Raw genomic sequence first — 22,238 nt, forward strand, 5'->3', positions numbered from 1 at the left:
AACGACCAGACATAGGAACAGTTTCTTCCCTCAGGCAAGCCATCTGATGAACACTTAGAACATACGCAGAACACACAACACTATTTTTACACATTATTTACATAAAACACATACTATGTATATTTCAATTGAACATTTCGCACATGTACATTTGTACATACAAATTGTATATATTGAATGTCATTCTGTTACACTGTGGAGCTTCTGTCACTATAACAAATTCCTCACATGTGAAAACATACCTGGCAATTAAGCTCATTCTGATTCTGATAATACACATTCAGTACAATTCAGACCATCGTATATTAATCTATTAGGCAACATGTATATTAATCTATTAGGCAACATGTATTTATTATCTCCAGGTTAGTTTATCTAGGAGTCTATGCCATGTGGAAACTTCATGATGTCACTGCATGCAAATGCAAGGCTGTTGATGTCAATAGTGAAGCCTTTGAGCTAAACCAAAGAGCACACTCTGACAGTATTCTGACTTGCCTTTGGATATCGTGTGTCAAACTTTTTATGGAATTGGATCACAGATACCGTCAGAATAGATACAATGAAAATGTACTTTGCTTTTGTTTAACTTTATGCAATCTTTAATGCTAATGATTTAGTTTAAATAGAATATTTGCCTATTATCTTTGCTTTGTTACTTTCTGTTTTTTTCCCCTAATTCTCCACCTGGATCCTTATTTTTTTGGATTGTGCACTTTTTTATTTGTTATGGGGATTCTATTTTGTAACCTAGCTCCATGGAAGAACTGGAGTTTACCTCAAGAAAAATGAGCACGTCAACAGAAATGCCTGATGAAGATGAATCAGGAATATCCAGCAAAGCAAAAACTCCAGAGAGTATGAGAAACCAGTTGAAAGCAGAGGAAGAGAAAATAGATGAATTTGCAAATGAAGCTCAGCTCGGTAGCCAAAAAAGGTCAAAGCCTAAACTTGCATCTGCTCAAGCTGTTCTTTCATCCAGACTAGAACCAGAGACGATTCAAAAGGAACCATTTATGACTGCAACAGAAAGTCCAGAAGCCTGGGAACCTGACAACGTGCTGAGTTGCTCAGAAAGCAACAATGGAGAAAAAGAGATAGACAGAAAACATAAAAATACAAAATGCATTGCTGATGAACTGTCCAGAAAGAATATTTGGAGAGCTGGACAGAGAGAAAGATGGAGAGGGAAGAGAAGAGAGAGGCTGGAAGGAATAGAAAACATAGAAGAAGAGGACAACGCTACTGAAAAAGAAATGAACCAAGGAATTAGACTGAGACACATACAAAGCCAATGGAGATCTAAAGAGGCGCAAGATGAGGAGGCAGAAAAGGATGTGACAGGACTGAGAGTGGCAGCGCAAGGAAATATCGACGTGGACACCGAGATGAGAGGAACAGTCCCTCACCGCATACTCTCAAAGGTTTTTGCCAACTCTTTCACCTCCTCCTCCTCCTCATCATCATCATCCTTCAACTATTCCTCAGCAGAAAGTGATGAGGTCTTCAGTGACGGAGAGGAGATGGTGCGGAGGAAAGATGTGAGAAGGGTGAGTGGAGTGAAAGTCCAGACAGCATAATTCAGCATTCAGACTCAAGCTACAGTATAAGGACTAAAACATCATGACCTGTACATCTAAAATGCAACCATTACCTATTACCATTTTATTTAGCTATATTCATTAAATATATTTACATAGCGTGGCTTTCAATACTAATGTTTTCCCATAATGTCCAGCTTAACTTCTATACAGTTAGATGTTGGGCTTCCGTAATACTTCTGCTTTTTGGAAGAAAAATATTTCTACTAAGATTCACTCTTACAGTCCTGCAGTCAATTTGCATGGCTTATAAAAGAGAACCTTGACATTAGGCATTTGAATAAAATATTTGCATAGCTTGGAATACAGATGATAGTATGATAGTAGCCTGTTACTGTTACATTTGATATGTTATTTGTTAATGTACCAAACATGTTCAAATGTTTCAGCTGATGAGGAAGGGTGTTTTGACCTAATCCAATGTAAAAAAAAAAAAAATAAATAAAAAAAAAGGCATCTTCACAAGTTAAAATATCTCAAATGTAGTCAACTTGATCTATTATTTCTTATTAGAAGATTACAATAAACCAAATTATTTAAGATTGTATAAGCTTTACATTTTCTTGTTCTTTTGGCTTTGTTAATTTTCAATTTTTGTTCATTTGCATTAATCAGCAAATAGAAATAAAAAAAAATTAAAACTATACAACTAAACTGTTTGAAATAGGTTTATCTATCTAATCTTTATTGTAATTGTATAATAAGAAATAGTAGAGACATTTGTGTAAATTCAAGATACAATATTACTTTTTGCTGTGTAGTAATAATAATAATAATAATAATAATAATAATAATAATAATAATAATAATAATAATAATAATAATAACTGCATACACATTTGTACAATCCTGTGTTTGCTGTATAAAAGAGCTGTATTTAAGAGAGAAATGGTTTAAAGCATTTTAATGATTATGGTTTGAAAAATAGATTGTTTCCATGATTATATATCTGAGCAGAGAACTGATCACAATCACCTCCATATCTCACTTAAAGATGAATCAGTAGATTGAAGCACAGACTACAAAAAATTACAGACTTTTTTTTTTTTCAGTGTCGATCCTGGAGGACATTTTTGACTATGATGCAATGGTCAAAGCGCAGGCAGAGTTCATGGGTGCAGCTGGCTGGACACCAAGGCATGTAGCCTGTGCTTACACTATTGTTTACTCTGCACAATATGTTACATGTGGTACCACCATATTACAAATCTGTCAAGGGACCTTTTTTACTGAAACACAGATGAAATAATATGCTTACCATTGCCTGTTCATAATCAGGAAACATCCAGCTGGGTGAAGGTGGGGAGGTGCTGAAGAGATTCAACAAGGTGGAGGATACCTGCCTGCAGGCACTTATGTCTGATCCACTCCATCAATTTGTACCTCGCTATTATGGGAACATCAGCAGGAACGGAGATGACTACATCCGTCTCGAGGACCTGCTGAGTGGCCTCAAGCAGCCTGTCATCATGGATTGCAAAATGGGCATACGGTATATAACATATTTCAATATGTTACTTATATATATATATATATATATATATATATATATATATATATATATCACCTTTCACACATTTAAAATGCAAAAAAGAGAAATAATAAGAAAATTAAATAGACAAATAAAACAGGTAAAATTAAAGCCATAATGATATAAAATATATACGATACTATATATATACAATTTTGGGTGTAAAAATGACATACACACATTATACCACGGATTACTGGTTTGGATCTTAGTCCGTGGTCCAGATATCATAGGCTTATGTGTTTGAGGCACTGATGTACCAGAGTCATACGTGAGAACTTAACATTTCATGCATATTCAACATTCACATAGTAACAGAAAAGTAAACAAGAATTTCCATAACAAGTGAAACAAATTGTTCTGTACTCTGCCCACACACAATAATCATTTACATACATGTAGGTACTAGGTGAGGTGCCTCGATTTTCACATGACTTTATTGGATATGCTAAGCTACTGAGATGGAATCTGTCCTAATATTTTAGCTGCTTCATATGCAGATCAGACAAAGGCAGATGAGTGGCACATTACATTATATCACTGAAATCGTTTCTGCCATTTGCTAGAGAAGACAATTACTATATGAGATATTCTGTATCTAGCCAAAAGATTGTGGACACCTAATCATCTTACCTAAATGTGCTAAAGGTCCCACTCTACAGTAGATTTAATCTCCACTCTTCTGGGAAGACTTTCCAGTAGATTTTGGAGTGTGGCTGTGGTCTGCACGGCAACACAAACCCATAAATAAAGACAAATAAAACTAGTCATTCTTATAAATAAAGAATTGTCAGCATATAAATGGAGAAAGACCTCAGCACTAGTGAGGTCAGGCAGTGATGTTGGATAAGGAATTGTTAGGCATAGTCACTGTACCAGTTCATCCCAAATGTGTTCATTGGGATTGAGGTCAGGCCACAGCAGGCCAACTGAGTTCTTCCACTCCAAAACAAAACCATGTCCTTGACAAACCATGACAAACCATGTACTCATGGGCCTTACTTTGTGCACAGGAGCATCATCATACTGGAACTGGTTTGGGACAACCTACAACCTACACAATCATGTGCGTCATTCTTTGTGGCAACAAGTTGGAGAAGGCCACATATTCCTCACATCACACTGATTTGAAAATAGGTGTCTGGTGTTGACTTAACAAAATCCAAAGAAGCTCATAGTAGTGTGGGCTTTTTAGTACAAATCCTTTGGTCTGTATTTACTTCTATCCTTGTGTGGTTGACGGTTTACATATATGTCTTTAAGTATTGTCCTGATTAATTTGGTCCCTTTCTTTTAGTACCTATCAAGAGGAGGAGATTGTAAAAGCAAGAACCAAAGCCAACATTCGAACTGATATGTATCAGAAGATGGTGAAAGTAGATCCTACAGCTCCTACAGAAGAGGAACATGCACAGAGAGGCGTATCAAAGCTGCGCTACATGCAGTGGAGAGACAGCACAAGTAGTACCACGACGCTTGGATTCCGCATAGAAGGCATAATGGTACAACTCAGAATTGAAAATGCACTGGCAGAGTTACATAAATAAACATACAACACTGTTTCTTACAGCCTACTCTGTTTTTTGTGTTTTTCAGACAGAGAATGGGATTGTACATCGAGACTTTAATAAAACTCATAGCAAAGAACAAGTTACAGAGACCCTGCTATTGTTTACCAACCGGAAGATACACATTCTAGTAAGTTATTGATGTCCTTATTGATGTCATATCGTTTATTTTCATTTATTGCCAATAAAGCCATACATAGATGTGCTGGTGTACTATACCATACGTGAACACCTGATCATCAGATCACATTCCCTGCAAGTTTAGAAATATACAGTTGTCAAAAGAATTATTTTATATCTTGTTCTATTAATGCTTGCAAGCTGCAAACATTTTCCATTATAGGCCATTCGATGTGTGAAACAGGAAAAAACATGGATGCCGCCATGAATGTATGCCTAATATTTGTGCAGTTAGAGCATGTAAAGTTTATTCAAAAGTTTCTTTAAACACACATTTTAGAGTTGTACACCAAAGTGGCTATAAGTACAGCAAACTTTAAATATTAATGCTAAATTTTGTACTGATATTGCAGTATTGCAACAACTGAAGACAATATTGAAGCTTAGCAACAGGATAACCAGCAGACAACAATCTAGCTTGCTACCAAGTCAAGAAGCTTAGTGATAACAATTAGCGCTAACGTTAATGTTTATAATTACCTTCATAAAAAACAGCAATTATTATGGTCAGTTATAGATTTAATTAAGAGTCTGACCTAAAGCCAATACCACCACTGGGCCCCCAAGAACGGCCACCAACCCTCTTTGCTCCAGAGGTGCTGCATCATGCTTGACCCTGTGCTATCATCCCAACCTCCATAGAGATATATGGAGAAAAGTATTTTGCTGTGCTGTAATGTATATGTGATTAAATGAAATGCTTCTTTAATTTAACAAGATGAAATTTAAAGAATTCCTTGGCTTTTTATTGGATGTAGGCAGGGAATTGCAAGTTGCAACTTCATTGGAAATAAAAGTCCTAACCCAAGCCTGTTTCAGCATGTAGTACAATTCCCCTGTGCACCAAGAAGCTCTGTGAAGACATGCTTTGTTAATAGTGTAAAAGAACTTGAGTGTCCTGAACAGAGCATTGACCTCAACACCACTGAATACCTTAGGACCTTGGGAATGAACTGGAACACCAACTGCAGGAATGAACTGCAACATCCAGGCCTTCTCACCTGAAATCTGTCCCCGATCTCACTAATGTTGGCTGAATGAGCACAAATCTTTAAAATTTTACTAAATCTAATATAAAACCTCCCCAAAATATACAAAGTCGTCTGTTAAAGCAAATAAATAGAACTAACACAATATCTGTTAAATCAAATAACTAATACAACATTAATTGCAAACGGTTTTGGAATGGGACGTTCAGCAAGCATACTTGGGTGTGATAGTATCCACATACTTTTCAATTTTTGGCAATATAGAGTATGTTGGATTAACTTCTTATAAATTATACATATTTGTCTGTAATTTATGTTTAGAAAGCCTTTAACATGGAAAGGGCACAGTCTGATTTCTAAGCTTTTTGAGTGCTTAAAGCTCCCCCTTGTGGAAAACCTTTAGCTCGAGTGAGCACCTTACTGGCCCTGACCATGTGGAGCTTTACATCTAAAAATTACAAAATGTATTTTATGTCTCCTATGTTAGGAAGCCTATCTGTCCAGACTGGATGCACTGAAAAAGACATTACAGCAGTCTGCCTTTTTCAGACATCATGAGGTTAAGTAAAATAAATGTGTTTTCTTCTTTTTATAACAGTTTTTTTTAAAACTTAGAAACATAAGTAAACATACCTTGTCCTTCCTTCCATCATTCCCCTAGATAATAGGTGGCTCTCTACTTTTTGTCCACGATCGGCTCACCAACAAAGCCAACATATGGATGATTGATTTTGGGAAAACTACCCCACTTCCGAGTAATGTGCATCTGAAGCATGACATTCCATGGATTGAGGGAAACCGGGAAGATGGCTACCTATTTGGACTTGCATCCCTCATCTCTTTGCTGCATGCTGCTATCAGGGAAGTTAGGGAACAAAATCTAGAGAGTCACCACTTACAGACAGAGCATATAGTGTCAGAAGATAATCAACACCAGCCTGAAATAAATGAGGCATCAACAGACTTTTTAAAGGAAACTACAGCCACCAACCATGTGGACTGATGATGGACAGAGTCATTGTATTTATAAAATGTATATATTTGTGTGTGTGTGTGTGTGTGTGTGTGTGTGTGTGTGTGTGTGTGTGTGTGTGTGTGTGTGTGTGTGTGTGTGTGTGTGTGTGTTTTTTGTGTGTTTCCTATGTGTATTAAAATTTGATCACTGCGATGGCCACAGACCAAACACAACAATAGAGACTAGCAAATAATTAAGTAAATAAGGAAACCTAAATCTTTGTGGAACTCAGTAACTGGTTGCTCTCAGATCCTATCAGGATTTTAAATAAATACCACTGTCATACCACTATATTCCTGTATCGTCCTCTTGCTTTGTACACATGTACCCCATACAGAGATTTGGCTTAGTAGCTTAGAACATCTTGATAAGGCAGACTCTAACTCAGCTAATGTGTTAACATTTTTAGGCTTCATTAATCTGATCCCAATTCTGCCCACAGCCTAAACACAACAGTGATCATTTTTTCAAGCTGTATATGAATGGATTTATTCATAAATTGAACATATGACCATTTACACAAAAAAATTGGTGTTCATAAAAATCTTGCAATTTCATGAACAATTTGTATCCACTTGTGCTCCTAAGTGTTTGTAAATTTACACATAAGAAGGCTAACCATTGTTAATTTTGACTTTAAATCGTAATAATTTTCAGGGGCTAAAAGTACCACTGAGAACATTTTGTGAAATCAAGTAATATATATTATTGCTAGTAATTAAAGAATACGAAAAATTGCGAACGCACGGCAACACAAACCCATAAATAAAGACAAATGAAGCTAGTCATTCTTATAACAAAAGAAATGTCAGTCTATAAATGGAGAAAGACCTCAGCTGATGTTGAGTGATGAGTAAAATTATCTTCAAATGCAGTCATTTTTTTTTTTTTCAGAGGACGAATGCTCACCTTTTTGTGTAAATTCTATGTAGGCCTTTACCTTGGTGCTCTTACACTGCTAAATATTTTTTGGGTCAGAGAAGTGAGTCAAATTAACTTCCACTTCTGACTTTGTGGCTTTACTCTCATTGATAAATTTTGTCTTTCCAGCCCTTTGGGCACTGTGGAGTTTTGTTGCATCAATACATGCAAATGCACTGCGTCAGGAACACACTTTGCACAGAATAATCTCTGGAAGTTTCTTCTTTTATGAAACTTTGATGGAATTTTCTTCATCTGCCATTTTAAACTCCAGCTTCAGCATAGTCTGAAAAGTAGTCTGGGTTTCCCCCTTTTAACAAGCCGCTATTAAAATGGTGTTAGAGAGACTATGGTTAGGATTATGCTATGTAATACAGTAAACAGCACTAAATGCACATTTTCGCACCAGCATTAGCGATGCCATAGAATAATTTTATTAAGAGTATTAAAAGCAGATTTTGCAGACAGTTCCCCCGTTCCTGAACTCTGTTGTGCGTGCCCCAGCTAACATAATGGAGCTTGAACTGTTTGGGGGCCACATTCTTGCAAATAATAGTTGAATTAAATCCCACCAGACACATCTCATAAATATGTAGCAGCCAGCCTTCCATCAAGTCACTTTTTTTCACCCTTGTCTCCAGGGATTATTAGGCAAGTGCCTGGCACCTCTATGGAGGTTTATAAACCTTCTGATATGAACCTCGTTATGCAAGATGCTGAAGAAAAAGCGGTGCCTCTGAAAACCCATTTGTAGTAAGAGAGGGAGAAAGACGCGTAAGGGCGGATAAGTTTACTTTACATAGGTTTGTATATTTCAACATATCATGCACGGGCTTGTGTAAATCAGACTATTCAAATATTTATGCAATTTGCTGAATTTACAAAAACAATTTTTATTTATTTTTTTAGTAAAATTTGATGCATTTTATTATTTGTATAATAGGTTTATTTATCTAGTTTTTTTTTATCTGCAATTGGTTTTATGACTTAATTTGGAATAATTGTGAAATGTTATGATTGTGACGTCATAATGTTAGGTTTGAACTTTCCCATTGGAAACCAACTCCAATTAAACGAGATGTTTCCTCACCGGCGGCGGTTCAGTCTGTCTGTAGTCAAACACTCAGAAGGTGAGCAATGGATCACTTAGAGCAGGTTTTTATCAAAATATTTCAGTTAATAAACAATACAAGAGGTCATAATGACAATCTTTATGTGACATGAAGAAGGGAAGGAAACACTAAAAGATGAAACAAAATGCGTGCTAAAACGAAAAGGCAGAAAACAACTGCAATTTATTAGCAGTATTTTACACGATGGAACACTTAAAAACAAATAAATGTATTTATTATTTATTCCCTGAATGGTTATTTAGTGATTTGAATATATTTTAAAGTGCAGCACGTGCTCTGGCGCGTGAGTTTGTTAACGGTCTTGCCCGAATTGATTGAGATGACACGTTTCATTGTTTATAGGGTATACTGGAAATTATTATTAATGTTAAGTATTTTATTATAACATAAAAGGCGCGAAAGAAAGGTATATTATTCATAACAATCCTGAATTTAGTTAAAAAAAACAAGAACAACTACATTTGGAGGAAGACCGGAAGTTACCGCCTACCAGGAGGAGTGACGGAAACAAAGTTCCCCTGGAAACAATGGCTTTCTGAGTTGTGTGCTGTGTTTTCCTGCAGTGACAGCTAATAAATGACGGCGTTGTTTGGACAGTTCTTTTTTGAGTAAAATTACTGTGTGTTTTTAATATTTGATCGTCAAAAACTGCATCTTATCAAGCTGGCGGTGTTTTTAAGTCTGGATAATGGCGGACTTTGGCCGCTACTACAATGGTGAGTTTGTTTACATTGCTACTGTGTTTGTGTTTGGATTCACTCTGTCTTTAGGTTTGAGTGAAGTGCCTGCTGTAAGAGAGGTCTGGATCAATGGCAGAGTTTCGGGTAATAGAGAATTTATACCCTGTTGTTTCTCCTCTAGCAGTTGTGCTATTTTTCTCCACTTGTGTATCTTTAGCATGTTAAGGTGTACTTTAATGCATGAATAGTGTACAGCAGCACACTGGATAGAGTAGGGCTTAACAACCCTTCATTTATAACCATCTACTCTGTTTACCTTTGAAAGATCTGTGAGAAATTAAGTTAATTAATAGATAAGATATACCTTTATTCGTCCCACAATGGGAAATTTCACTGTTACAGCAGCCAAGAGTAATAAAATGCAAATATATAAAAAGAATAGAGACATAATATAATATCCATCCATCCATCCATGTTCTCCAAGATGTATATTGCACATAGGCAATATTGCTCGTTTTTCAAAATGTCTGTTATTGCACATAATTGTTTAACATACATTAATACTTTGATGTTTAAAATAATTAAAGTTGTTCAGGGGATTTATTATTCATGCAAAAAAAAAAAGTCCGGAAGGAATTTCTTTAACTGTAAAATCTTGTTAGTGCAGATTTATTTGATCAACATATGTAAAAATGTATGCAATAAAATTTTGTCTAATAATTACGAGAAATCTGTAATATTCTATTTGCTGATTATTAACTGTGGGTTATTCTGTACAAATATAATCATAAGTCAGCATGGGTTTGCTTCACAGACCCATGTGGTTCTCAGGTTGAACCACTGGCATGTACTTTATGAAATGTCATTCAAGTGAGCATAAATAATATGATTTGACTAATGAGATGTAATTTTGGTGTCCTCTCATATTGTTCTGCATTTTTACCTCTTTTGTTTTTATATCACGAGTTTGCTTCACTGCAATAGCCGGTTGCTTAACAACAGTCCTTGTTATTGGTGTTACCATGGTAACCAATCCCAAAGTCCCATCACTCCCAAATAAGCACTGAGTAAATGTAAAATCAGTACACTGCAAATAAGCATTGAGTAAATGTAAAATCAGTACACTGAAAATAAGCACTGATTAAATGTAAAATCAGTACTTTGCAATGCAAAATTTAGTTATGGATCAGTCATGAGTATAAACAGAAATTGTTAATGTTTTTTTTTTTTTTTTTTTTTGTGGATCAGAGCATGATGACCGAGTGGGTGGCCCTCATTTCCGTAACCGTCATGGACCACCCAGGGGACGTGTGTACAATGTACATCAGAGACTGAGAGGGGGTCCCACAGGAGGCTTCAGCCCTGGTTCCTTGGGCAGGTTTGTGGATGAAGATGGAGATGTCAACATGAACAGTGGTCAGGGTGGAGCATTCCAGCGGAGATTGTGAGTATAAAATTTGTGTGCGTGTGTGTATAATGTAAATGTAATGTGTGTTAATTTCACTATTGCTGATGTTTTTCTCAGTTTAGTAGTTTAAAAGGCATGATGATCAGGACATATAGTTTACATGAACCAAACATCACATCCACATGGATGTATAACATGGTGTAGCGTTATATTTTCCCTTTATTGGAACTAAGGTGTTCAAAACTTTTCCAGCACAAAAAGCCCCTGTGCACAATGCAAGGTTTATGCAGACCCATTGAAAATCTTTGGAATGAACTGGAAAGCTGAGTGCGCCACAGGCCTACACACACAACAGCATTAACTGTAATAATACTCCTGTGGTTGAATTTATGTTGCAGAATCTAGTTGAAGGCCTTCCTAGATGAGTGAAGGGTGTTTTAACAGTAAAGGTGGACTAAATCTGGAATAGGGTGATCAGAAAGCACACATGGTTGTGATTGGTCAGTCTCCCACCAACTGTTTGTCATATAGTAAATGTGAAAGAGATGCAAATTGTGTGCATTGATCTGGGTTCTTTTATGTAGCAACCCGTATGGCTGGGGCAATCGACGAGGGGAATTCAGAATTGCTCAAGACAGAAGAGGAGCCGGGAGATCTAGGCCAGGAAGAGGAAGTCAATTACAAGGCAACGCAGAAAGACAAGGAGGTCTACCAATTTCTGGAAACTCCAAAATGTGGTACAAAATAACGGTATGGAAAATGATAGAATCGTATAAAATAAAAGGTCTCAAATGTTGATTTTCCTTTTCTTAATAAGGTCAGTAGGTTTGAACGTTTTTTGTTTGTTTGTTTTTTTAAACAGATCCCTTTTGGAAAGAAGTATGATAAGAGGTGGCTTTTGAGTTCTCTGCAGAATCTCTGCCCCATTCCTTTTACTCCAGTACATGTGAGTAAACAAAGATTGGCTTAATCGTCCACATATCGGTAAACTGTCTTTACATAGCAGATGTGTGAACAGTCAACCATTTTGTGTTTGCTCTTTCATCTTTTTCTTTTATTCCCCGATATGTACAAAGTACTCCATGGAGGGGCAGAAAGTGCAATTCTACGTAGAAGATGGCAATATTGCCAGCGCCCTGCACAATATCTCTCACAGGATCAAAGATAATGAAGGATATAAGGCATGAAACTTAAATTTTAGTAACTCCCTTCTGCACCAAGTATAGGCAGTTTGAATTGTTGGGTAGGATTTAGTTCATTTGGGTGATTTAATGTCCTTTTTGTTTGTTTGTTTGTTTGTTTGTTTTTGGGGTACTACCATTTAGGTTGTTGTGATCACAAACCCCTGTTCTCCACCATCCTTCCTCCAGAATGACTTGAAAGAACAGGACATTCAGCACTTAAAGGTAAAAGGCTTTATGCTTTTGTTCAAACAAAAGAAAAAAACATGATTCAAAAGCTCACTGTATCACGTGAGTAATCATAATTCTGATCCATTTTTACAGCAATGCATGTCCAAGCGCTTTGATTCCTCAGAGCAGTTTCTTGACCTCAACAGCATACGCACTGATCAGGGTATGTTCTTCTGCATGTTAGTACTAGTAATGTCATTCTCACAGTGCCTAGATAGTTTCAATTAAATAAATAAATAAAAAATTTCCCCTCAGATCTGATTTCTCAGAACATCAGTGTGATTTTGAGTAGGAAGAACTGCATGCAGGCTGTGATGAAGATCATTAAAGAAAATATCCCACAAGTAAGACTTTATTTCACACTTTTTTTTAATCTGTTTTTTTTTCCCCTTATGCCTGTGTATAAAAGAGGTGTGAAAAGACGTGGCATGTAAAATACAGTAACTTTTTTTTATAGGTAACCTAGCTGTGTGGTTCTAAAGCTTTACCCAGACCAAACGGAACTGAACACTGTTGTCTATGGCTAACTGATACGCTTACGAGAAGCGCACACACACGCACACACACACACACACACACACACACAGCTTGTCTCTCAGTATATTTATAGCAGTGATATTTCATCAGGACAGTTTTACTTGACCAACTACAATTCCAGTCTCGTTGTTTTGTTATGCAGCAGTTATGAGGCTCAGATTTGCAATTTGGGATAGAAAATGAAAATATTAAAATAGAAGTATTGTAGTGAGTCAATACCTGTATTTTATTTCTCACATACACAGAAGTTTAAACCTTTACTGTAGCGTTTTACTGTGAACAAAGGTGGGCATTCAGGATACTTTTTGTGTGAATCCTCAACTGTCTAAATTAGGATCCACTGACAAAAACAGTCAGGAGTGTCTCCCTAGCTGGGTGAGTTTGGACAAGTGTCTGCCTGGGTGGGGGAAATTGGGCAAGTGTGTCTGCATGAGAGGGTGAGAGAGGTCAAGTCAAGAAGCTTTTATTGTCATTTCAACCATATATACTGTACAGTTAAAAAAGCATCAATGACAATGTTTGCAGATAACTCAACTGTTTACTATGCTTCAGATTCATGTGATAAAATGAATCATGTTCTTTCTAGAGAATTAGATTCGGTGGATGAGTGGGTTAGTGGAAATAAATTAGTATTAAATATATCCAAAACTAAAAGTATGATTATAGGATCAAAACATAAATTGATGCTTGGATCGGAATTAAAATTATATATAGCCAGGCAAAGAATACAACAAGTAGAGAAGGCTAAATTGTTGGGTTTGGTTATTGATAGTAGTCTTTCTTGGACAGATCACATAAATATTATTGTTAACCGAATGGGATGGGGCATTGCAGTAACTAAAAAATGTTGTCATCATGTGAATCAGGACACTTTAAAAATAGTTACAGAGTCATTAATATTATGTCATTTGTCATACTGTACTGAGGTGTAGTCCTCAGCATCTAAAAAGGACTTGACAAAACTACAAATTGTGCAAAATAAAGCAGCAAGACTTGTTCTGGGCTGCTCAATTAAAACAAGTAGAGATCAGATGTATTCTAGTCTTTCATGGCTCACTTTAAACCAAAGAATAACAGTTACCTTAAGCACCATATTATATAATACATTGACAATGAAAATGGCTATTTCTCTGTTTAATCAAATAGTGTACTGTAATTCTTTGCACAATCATAACACCAGAAAGGCAAATAAAGGTCATATAATGACTCCCCGCCCAAAAACTAATTTTTTGAAGAAAACTGTCCTGTATAGAGCTATTGTCATCTGGAATAATATTCCTATTGAAGTTCGTCAACTTCGTAATAAGCTGTCATTTAAAAGTAGTCTACGGTGTTATGTGTTGATGTAGGTTTTATATGTCTTTTATGAATTAAAACCAGATTTTATGTATGTATGAGTATGCATATCTGTGTGTGTGTGTGTGTGTATATATGTGTGTGTGTGTGTGTGTGTGTGTGTGTGTGTGTATATATATATATATATATATATATATATATATATATATATATATATATATATATATAATATATATATATATATATATTTATATAATTATATAATGTATGTGTGTGTGTGTGTGTGTGTGTGTGTATATATATATATATATATATATATATATATATATATATATATATGTATATATATACATATATTTATGTATGTATGTAATGTGTATATGTGTATATTTATCAATTGTGATGATTGAAATGTTGTTATTGTTGTAGTGTAATTTTTTTTTAGAGTGGACCCCAGGAAGACTAGCTGATTGAGTACAATTTCAGCTAATGGGATCCATATAAATAAACAAATAAGTAAAATAAACAGTAGCTGTTGCAGTACACCGTGAAATCAGACAACGTTTCTCGACTTGTATGGGCAGGATCAGACGAGCATCTGTCTGAACATTCTTGGCTCTAATATAATCATAATGTGACTGTCATTAAACCCAACACTACCTGATTAAACAGTCCATCTCTTGCTGTTTTGTTATCTTTAGCTGACTGCATTAAACCTAAGCAATAACAAGCTCTACAAGCTGGATGACCTCACAGAGCTACTGAACATCGCTCCCAACCTGAAGACTCTCAACCTGTCAAATAACGAGGTGACACAACACAATCAAAACACTATCTACTAACTATTCACTAAATCAGGGTGCAATTAATTTGCATTACACCCTTCAATTCTCACTTAAACTGTTTGAACTAAAGAATTTGTTTGTGTCCTTCTTCTTCTTCGTTTTGAATTATAGCTGAAGTCTGAGCAGGAGCTTGACAAGCTGAAGAGCTTGAAGCTGACAGAGCTGTGGCTGGATCGCAATCCACTGTGTGATCACTTTACAGACCAGGCAACATATATCAGGTCTGTGCTTCTGACCTCATATCGGTGTTAAGCTATGCTAGGTGGGGACAAACATTCGATACATTTGATACAGTTCGTCATACTGTGGCTGGTTTTCAAAAAGAACCAGCAAGTAAATGGTCTTCTGGTACTATGAGGTTCATAGCACAGAGGTTTATATAGTACAGGAGTTCAAAAGTAAAGGATGTGATCTTACAATTATATGATAAAATGACTTTGACATATAAACGGTGAATGGGCAAACAGCAAAATACTGAAATACAGTGAAAAATAGTCCTGAATTCAAGTCCTGAATGTTTAGCCTCAAGCCTAATTGTGACAATGGGTCTGTGTGTTCACATTGAAGCACTTATTTAACCGAAAAATAAAAAAATATGTGGGAAGGTTACTTTGCTTACACAACAGAAGGACAAGGCTATTCTGGCTAAAAGTCTGCAAGTGATTGTGAATGTTGTGTAAGATTGGCTTTCATGTACTGTACAGTCTTTCTGTTTTTCACTCGATCTTCCAGTGTGATCTTGCAGATGCATGGGGATATGCTTTTATACTAACAGTCAGTAAATGTCAGCAGTAATGTAATAACTGCACTATACTTTTCCCCTATGAGGCCCTCGTCCCAGTTTTTAGGGAATTGGAATATCCGGACGTAAACTACTATTACTGCAGCATATACGTATAAAAACTGTATTTAATATATATATATTATATTGTTTTTCTTCTCTGTACAGCAAATAATACAAATATTACATTTCAGTTATTTCTGCCCTATTAGTCAAATCTTAAAGTTGTTTAGTTCCACTATCGATTAATTTAATTTCATCTGACATTTGCTTTTGTTTCAAGACCGTTTAATGATTTTATGTTCAAGTCATGTCATATATACCTCTATATATGGAGATATAGAGATAAAAAAAAACATATTTCAATGTTAAGATCTTGTTCTAGTATTGTTACATTCTTCCTCTAACCACACCAGTGCTGTCAGCCAGTTGAGAGTACTGGTTAGGCAATGACGGGTAAGATCCCACCTTTTGCCCATGGGGCAACCTCAGGCAGGCAGGGTCATGATAATTGGTCAGAAAAGAATTCTTCCTATGTGCAAAAATCTTTTTACAGTGTAAAAGTGAAGGCGCATTAGGTGGAAAGAGTGGATTTAATAGCAAATTCATCCAGTGAGTTGATTTGGGGAAATATATTATTACAGTCAAATACTTGGTGTAGAATTGCAAGATTTTTAAGTGTAATTATGTGTAAAGGTAAGATTACATTCAGCAGTCCCGATAAACAGTAGTTAAGATGCACATTTGAAATTATTGGTCTTAACTGATCTTGATGAATATGAAATCTTTATATTGTGTGTGTGCGCATGTGCAAGAGTAAAGCCTTGAACTACAACAGCTGTTCTCTTTCCTCTTCGTTTTGACAGTGCTGTTTGTGGACGATTCCCCAGGCTTCTTAAACTGGTGAGAGCTTTTTTCTTGTTTTCTGTCTTCCACAGGTTTACTTGCTCTTCTCATTATTTAAAGTTACTTTGCTGTAATATCTAGTAACTGGTAGGATTCCATGCATTTTTTTGCACTGCTCTTTTACACTGCACTGCTCTTTTTGTGCTGAATTTACTGTCTTCCCCCTCTTTTCATCTAATTGGCCTTTTACCGATGAATAAATCATCCTTGAAATAATTGCTGCATACAGTATGTTTTTTGTATATTGCAAAAGAAATATTTTGTGAATATTGAAAGTGAAAGAATGTAGTTGCAGTAGCAGTTGCTCATCTGATAGGGCTTCAAATAAATGCCCTTATGTGGTGAAGTAAGTTGCAGTAAGTTTTCTGGGAGGTAAAGGAGGATGATCACGTCACAAAATCCTTGGCTGCTGCATTTTACAATGTCACGTGTCTAATAATTGGTCCTAATGTTGGGCCCATCACAGGCTGCTGTCAACCACCAGTTCTGACCCAAAAGCGGATTATCACCCTGTTCAAGATGGCAATCTGTGCGAAGTGCAGAGTAGTCGGGAAAACTCTTTATATGTGTCTATGATGCCTGTACATCAATAAAAAAATCAAAAAACCGTTATATCAGGCTGCCAAATGCAGTGGAGGACAATGAACCACCTGACTGTCCTGTTCAAGTGTGCTGTTGTAATTACCAGTAACAGTAAATAACTCGATGGCTGACTGACTTACGCCTAATGCACAGATTCCTCGTTCTCGTTTTATGTAGGACGGTCACAGTCTTCCTGCACCCATAGGTTTTGATGTTGAAACCCGCACTGCAGTTCCTTCCTGTAAGGTGAGTAATCTGCTGCTTAATTATTTTTTCTGTTTTTGAAAAGAAATTCCCTATGATATGAAAAGTTTTGTGTTTTAAAATCATGCCTATTTTCTTTCTGGGTTAAGGGCAGCTACTTTGTTTCAGGAGAAGTCAAGCAATTTATTCTGCATTTTCTGAACCAGTAAGTCTGCGCAACTTTCAAATTCAAACACTGTTGCACCAGTTCAGTTAGCTTGCATTATGGTTTGTGTGGAGATTTTATTTTCCTTCCTTCAGAAGTATTCCACTTGGTTTATTGGTGAATCTAAAAAGAGTGTGTGTGAGTGTGCATGCAATGGTTTAGTTTCCCATCCAAAGTATGTTTGCAGCCCATCTTACCCATAGGGCTACTGGACTCAGCACCAAATCCCCTAAAGTAGAACCTGCCCAAGATAAAACGATTACTGAAGCTTAAGAATGAATAATTAATGAATAATAATTGGTCACTTTTAACTGAACGATTCCTTCTTTACACCTGCTTTAAGTGTTATATCCACTTTTAACAGAATCCCTGTCTCTGCTTTGTGCTAGATTCTACAGCGTGTATGACTCGGGAAACAGACAGCCTCTACTGAACGCATATCATGATGGGGCCTGCTTTTCCCTCAGCCTTCCCTTCACCATACACAACCCCTCTAAGTACATCCTTTTTTTTTTAAATGCAAAATCATAAATCAAAGTACACAATTTAAAGGTAGCAAAAACAACTATAAAGCCTCTATAGTTTGAAAAGCTTACGATACCAAATTACAGAGAAAAATGTATTTTTCGAACCTTTTTTTTTTGTACTTTTTGAATATTTATACAGGCAGTCATATCTTTTGTCTTTCCCCCATTAACTCTTAGCTTTTCTGCCATCACAGGTCGAACTTGGGAGAATATCATAATCACAACCGCAACATTAAGAGAATCAAAGATCCAGGTGAGTGGGTTTGAGCTACAAACTTGGAGCTAAAAACATGGATGCCTCAATCAAAACAAATGTTTTGTTACCAATAAGAAGCAACTAGCCAACTAACATGACAAAACACTTTTTTTTTAATGATTTCAATACCCAAAACAATATAATTAATGCACACATCACATATTTACACTTATTAATTATTAAAAACTAATCTCAGAAGGGATATGGCACTGAATTCAGTCATTGGCGAATAAATGGTGAAACAGTCTGAAGCATTTGTGCCTTGTGCAGATGAAGACATGTTATTTCATGAGATTGACCAGGAGGCATAGCAGTGAGTGCTGAACAATAACCATATTTAAACTTTAGCTGATGATCTGAAACCTCTCTGCCTTTGATTTTCCCCACAGTGACGCGATTCCGTGTTTTGAAACACACTCGACTGAACGTAGTTGCCTTCCTGAATGAACTGCCCAAAACCCAGCATGACTTAGCCTCTTTCACCGTGGATGTAAACACATGCACAGTGAGTTCTCTTAGTTTTATTTTATACATCTCTGTTTACCTATATGTGTATATATATATATATATATTTTTTTTATATATATATATTTTTTATATATATTTTAAGCTCATCATGCAACATTCGTTATTGATTCTCTCTCCACAGCAAACATTACTGGTGTTTACGGTCAGTGGGGTATTTAAGGACAGTAAGTATGGCGTGTTTAAAACAGGTTGCCATACTGTGGACTGCTGTGTTTTTCATCTACCTAATTATTGTGTTTTATTTCCCTATTTTCTTATTTTAAATCCTCCCCTAGTTGATATCAAGTCAAAAGAATCTACTCGTGCCTTCTCCCGTGTCTTTGTCGCAGTTCCAGCCATGAATAATGGGTAAGAAACTCTCTTTTTTTTTTTTTTTTTTTTTTACCTTTTTGTGTCTTCTAAAGATTTGATTTTTATTAATATTTTATTATGTTATAAATTCAAGCTAATGCAATGAAAACTCCACTGTTCAGCCCAGTATTTTATTTTTTCATTGCACTGAAAACTAATTGGTGAGGTAGGTGAGTGAGTGGAGTGAGGTGAGGTAGGTGGGTAAGTGGAGTGAGGTGAGTGAGTGAAGTGGGTGAGTGGTGTGAGGTAGGTGAGTGAGTGAAGTGGGTGAGTGGAGTGAGGTAGGTGGGTGGGTGAGTGGAGTGAGGTAGGTGGGTGAGTGAGTGGAGTGAGGTAGGTGGGTGAGGTTGGTGGGTGAGTGAGTGGAGTGAGGTTGGTGGGTGAGTGAGTGAAGTGAGGTTGGTGGGTGAGTGAGTGAAGTGGGTGAGTGGAGTGAGGTAGGTGGGTGGGTGAGTGGAGTGAGGTAGGTGGGTGGGTGAGTGGAGTGAGGTAGGTGGGTGGGTGAGTGGAGTGAGGTTGGTGGGTGAGTGAGTGGAGTGAGGTTGGTGGGTGAGTGAGTGGAGTGAGGTTGGTGGGTGAGTGAGTGGAGTGAGGTTGGTGGGTGAGTGAGTGGAGTGAGGTTGGTGGGTGAGTGAGTGGAGTGAGGTTGGTGGGTGAGTGAGTGGAGTGACGTTGGTGGGTGAGTGAGTGGAGTGACGTTGGTGGGTGAGTGAGTGGAGTGACGTTGGTGGGTGAGTGAGTGGAGTGAGGTTGGTGGGTGAGTGAGTGGAGTGAGGTTGGTGGGTGAGTGAGTGGAGTGACGTTGGTGGGTGAGTGAGTGGAGTGAGGTTGGTGGGTGAGTGAGTGGAGTGACGTTGGTGGGTGAGTGAGTGGAGTGAGGTTGGTGGGTGAGTGAGTGGAGTGAGGTAGGTGTGTGAGTGGAGGGAGGTAGGTGTGTGAGTGGAGTGAGGTAAATAGGTGAGGTGAGTGGAGTGAGGTGAGGTAGGTGGGTGAGTGAGGTGAGGTAGGTGAGTGGAGTGGAGAGAAGGAGTGGAATGAGGGGTGTGGGTGAGGTGAGTGGGGCTAGTTAAAAGTTAAATGCATTAACACATGAAAATAGAATGACAAGAATGAGAAATGTCTTTAAGGCAGTAGAAAGTTTTTCTGGTTGAAAGTGAGAAGAAAAATTATGCTGACCGTATCAGCAGCTTACTGAAATTTGTAGTCCCAAACAAACAGGCTAGTGATTTGTCCACTCCTGATATCAGTTGAATTTTTTCCCTTTTTGTAAGTAGCATCCTTAATGTATAGGGTTTTTTTTTTTTTTTTTTTTCCGCTCTTATAGGCTATGTTTAGTCAATGATGAGCTCTTTGTGAGGAACGCTACCACTGAAGAGATGCGCCATGCATTTGTCACACCTGCCCCAACCCCGTCCAGCAGCCCTGTGTCTACCCACTCTCCCTCCCAGCAGCAGGAGATGATCTCCACCTTCTCGCAGAAATTTCAGATGAATCACGAATGGTCCCAAAAGTGAGTAGAAGGAAATGACTGGTGAATGACTGTGTATAAAAGAAAAACACGATTTTTGGGTGTGGGGGTGTGGGGGTGGGGGGGGGGGGGGTGGATATCACATTTTTATGTTTTTAATGTCTTCAGTTTTTTATAACATCTGTTTTTGCCTCAGGTGGCTACAGCAGAATGATTGGGACTTTAACCGAGCTGTTCAGCTCTTTATAGAACTCAAGGTGAGATTAAAAGTTTCAGCCACACTACAGTATGATCTAGTATTCAGTGAGAAGATAATGATCCTTGTGTTTTATTTAGTGAGCATGTTCATGATGGGTTTTGTCTTTTGTTACAGGCTCAGGGCTCCATATCAGATGCGGCTTTCACATAGAGAAGATGGATCACAATTAGATTAGAAAATCAAAGTGCTATGTAAAAAAAAGTAAAGTTGTTTTTTTATTATTATGATGTTTTATTTATTTATCATTGTTTGGAGATTTCAGTGTTTCTTGGTGTTATTACTACTCAGGCTGGACTGAAAATTAAACAATAACAGTACTTCTGTTATTCTGTTAATGTTGCGTTTTAATTATTTTATTTATGTTCAGGACAGCCCTTGTTAGATACAGCATTAAAACTGCAATAAAAAGCTGTGGTTATTGTTCATTTGTTTGGAAGTGGTTGATGGGAGTTTGCCAAATTCTGTGCTGTTTTTTTATTTTGTTTTGGTGTAACAAGGGAGATTTAAAGAAAAGGTCAATTGTGGCATGGCAAAATGTTCATGGTGATATAACATTGTTATACAGATTCACATTACTTTTTTCTTCTTTCAATGACTTTATCTGTTGTGTAAATACGGTTAATACATATAGCAACATTTGTTTGATGGGATGGTTTATAGTATTTTGTGTATCTTTACCAGCTAGATCATACAGTTATATATTGCTTTTAATGCTCAAGCTGGCATACAAGGATAACTTGAATGTTGAGAGACCCACTGAACCCACACAGGATTAAATCAGTTAACAATGAATGATCTCAACAACATTCGAGACCTCTTGAGCCTGCTTTTCTTTCATTTTATTTTATTTATCACTTATAAAGATATTAGACCTCCCACATCATCTAAATATCATTTTAAGCACAAATGGTATTTGAGTATTGCTATAAAACAAAATGCACCAAAATAAAAACATGATTATTAACAATCAAGTATGCTTAATGGCAGTTTTATTTTTATTTCTTTTTGTTTTGCAACATTTATAATTAAGTCTAATTGGATTTGCATTTCATAGC

General features: G+C 36.8%; 2 protein-coding genes across 4 annotated transcripts; both read left to right on the top strand.

Moving 5' to 3' along the window:
- The first annotated feature begins 493 nt into the window (after positions 1-493).
- On the top strand, positions 494-7,175 carry si:ch73-22a13.3 (inositol-trisphosphate 3-kinase A). The gene is made up of 7 exons (XM_027135379.2): positions 494-1,550; positions 2,654-2,738; positions 2,880-3,093; positions 4,430-4,634; positions 4,729-4,830; positions 6,357-6,428; positions 6,531-7,175. The coding sequence occupies exons 1-7, from the start codon at positions 759-761 to the stop codon at positions 6,870-6,872; spliced, it is 1,812 nt and encodes a 603-aa protein (XP_026991180.1). The 5' UTR covers positions 494-758; the 3' UTR covers positions 6,873-7,175.
- A 1,667-nt stretch (positions 7,176-8,842) lies between these two features.
- On the top strand, positions 8,843-22,154 carry nxf1a (nuclear RNA export factor 1a). 3 transcript variants are annotated; one of them, XM_027135231.2, is made up of 22 exons: positions 8,843-8,935; positions 9,709-9,762; positions 10,867-11,062; positions 11,611-11,776; positions 11,889-11,972; positions 12,103-12,207; positions 12,352-12,432; positions 12,532-12,601; positions 12,694-12,782; positions 14,973-15,080; positions 15,228-15,337; positions 16,764-16,800; positions 17,563-17,631; positions 17,739-17,794; positions 18,184-18,291; positions 18,516-18,574; positions 18,967-19,082; positions 19,227-19,269; positions 19,381-19,453; positions 20,781-20,966; positions 21,121-21,181; positions 21,298-22,154. In XM_027135231.2, exons 1-22 carry the CDS (start codon positions 8,884-8,886, stop codon positions 21,331-21,333), a joined length of 1,959 nt encoding a protein of 652 aa, XP_026991032.2. In that variant the 5' UTR covers positions 8,843-8,883; the 3' UTR covers positions 21,334-22,154. The 3 variants fall into 3 exon arrangements, with proteins under 3 accessions (XP_026991032.2, XP_026991033.2, XP_026991034.2); XM_027135232.2 differs by lacking the exon at positions 9,709-9,762; XM_027135233.2 differs by lacking the exons at positions 8,843-8,935; positions 9,709-9,762 and adding an exon at positions 9,420-9,654.
- Positions 22,155-22,238: the final 84 nt, after the last annotated feature.

The sequence above is a fragment of the Tachysurus fulvidraco genome, chromosome 17 (genome assembly GCF_022655615.1).
Source record: "Tachysurus fulvidraco isolate hzauxx_2018 chromosome 17, HZAU_PFXX_2.0, whole genome shotgun sequence".
Classification (NCBI taxonomy): domain Eukaryota; kingdom Metazoa; phylum Chordata; class Actinopteri; order Siluriformes; family Bagridae; genus Tachysurus; species Tachysurus fulvidraco.

Excerpts from the sequence above, each read along its gene's own strand:
- si:ch73-22a13.3 (XM_027135379.2), top strand. The coding sequence starts at position 759 with ATGGAAGAACTGGAGTTTACCTCAAGAAAAATGAGCACGTCAACAGAA. Across the intron at positions 2,739-2,879 it reads GCAGCTGGCTGGACACCAAG|GAAACATCCAGCTGGGTGAA; the intron begins GCATGTAGCCTG and ends GTTCATAATCAG. Across the intron at positions 6,429-6,530 it reads CCTTTTTCAGACATCATGAG|ATAATAGGTGGCTCTCTACT; the intron begins GTTAAGTAAAAT and ends TCATTCCCCTAG.
- nxf1a (XM_027135231.2), top strand. The coding sequence starts at position 8,884 with ATGTTTCCTCACCGGCGGCGGTTCAGTCTGTCTGTAGTCAAACACTCA. Across the intron at positions 19,454-20,780 it reads GTTCCAGCCATGAATAATGG|GCTATGTTTAGTCAATGATG; the intron begins GTAAGAAACTCT and ends CCGCTCTTATAG. Across the intron at positions 21,182-21,297 it reads AGCTCTTTATAGAACTCAAG|GCTCAGGGCTCCATATCAGA; the intron begins GTGAGATTAAAA and ends CTTTTGTTACAG.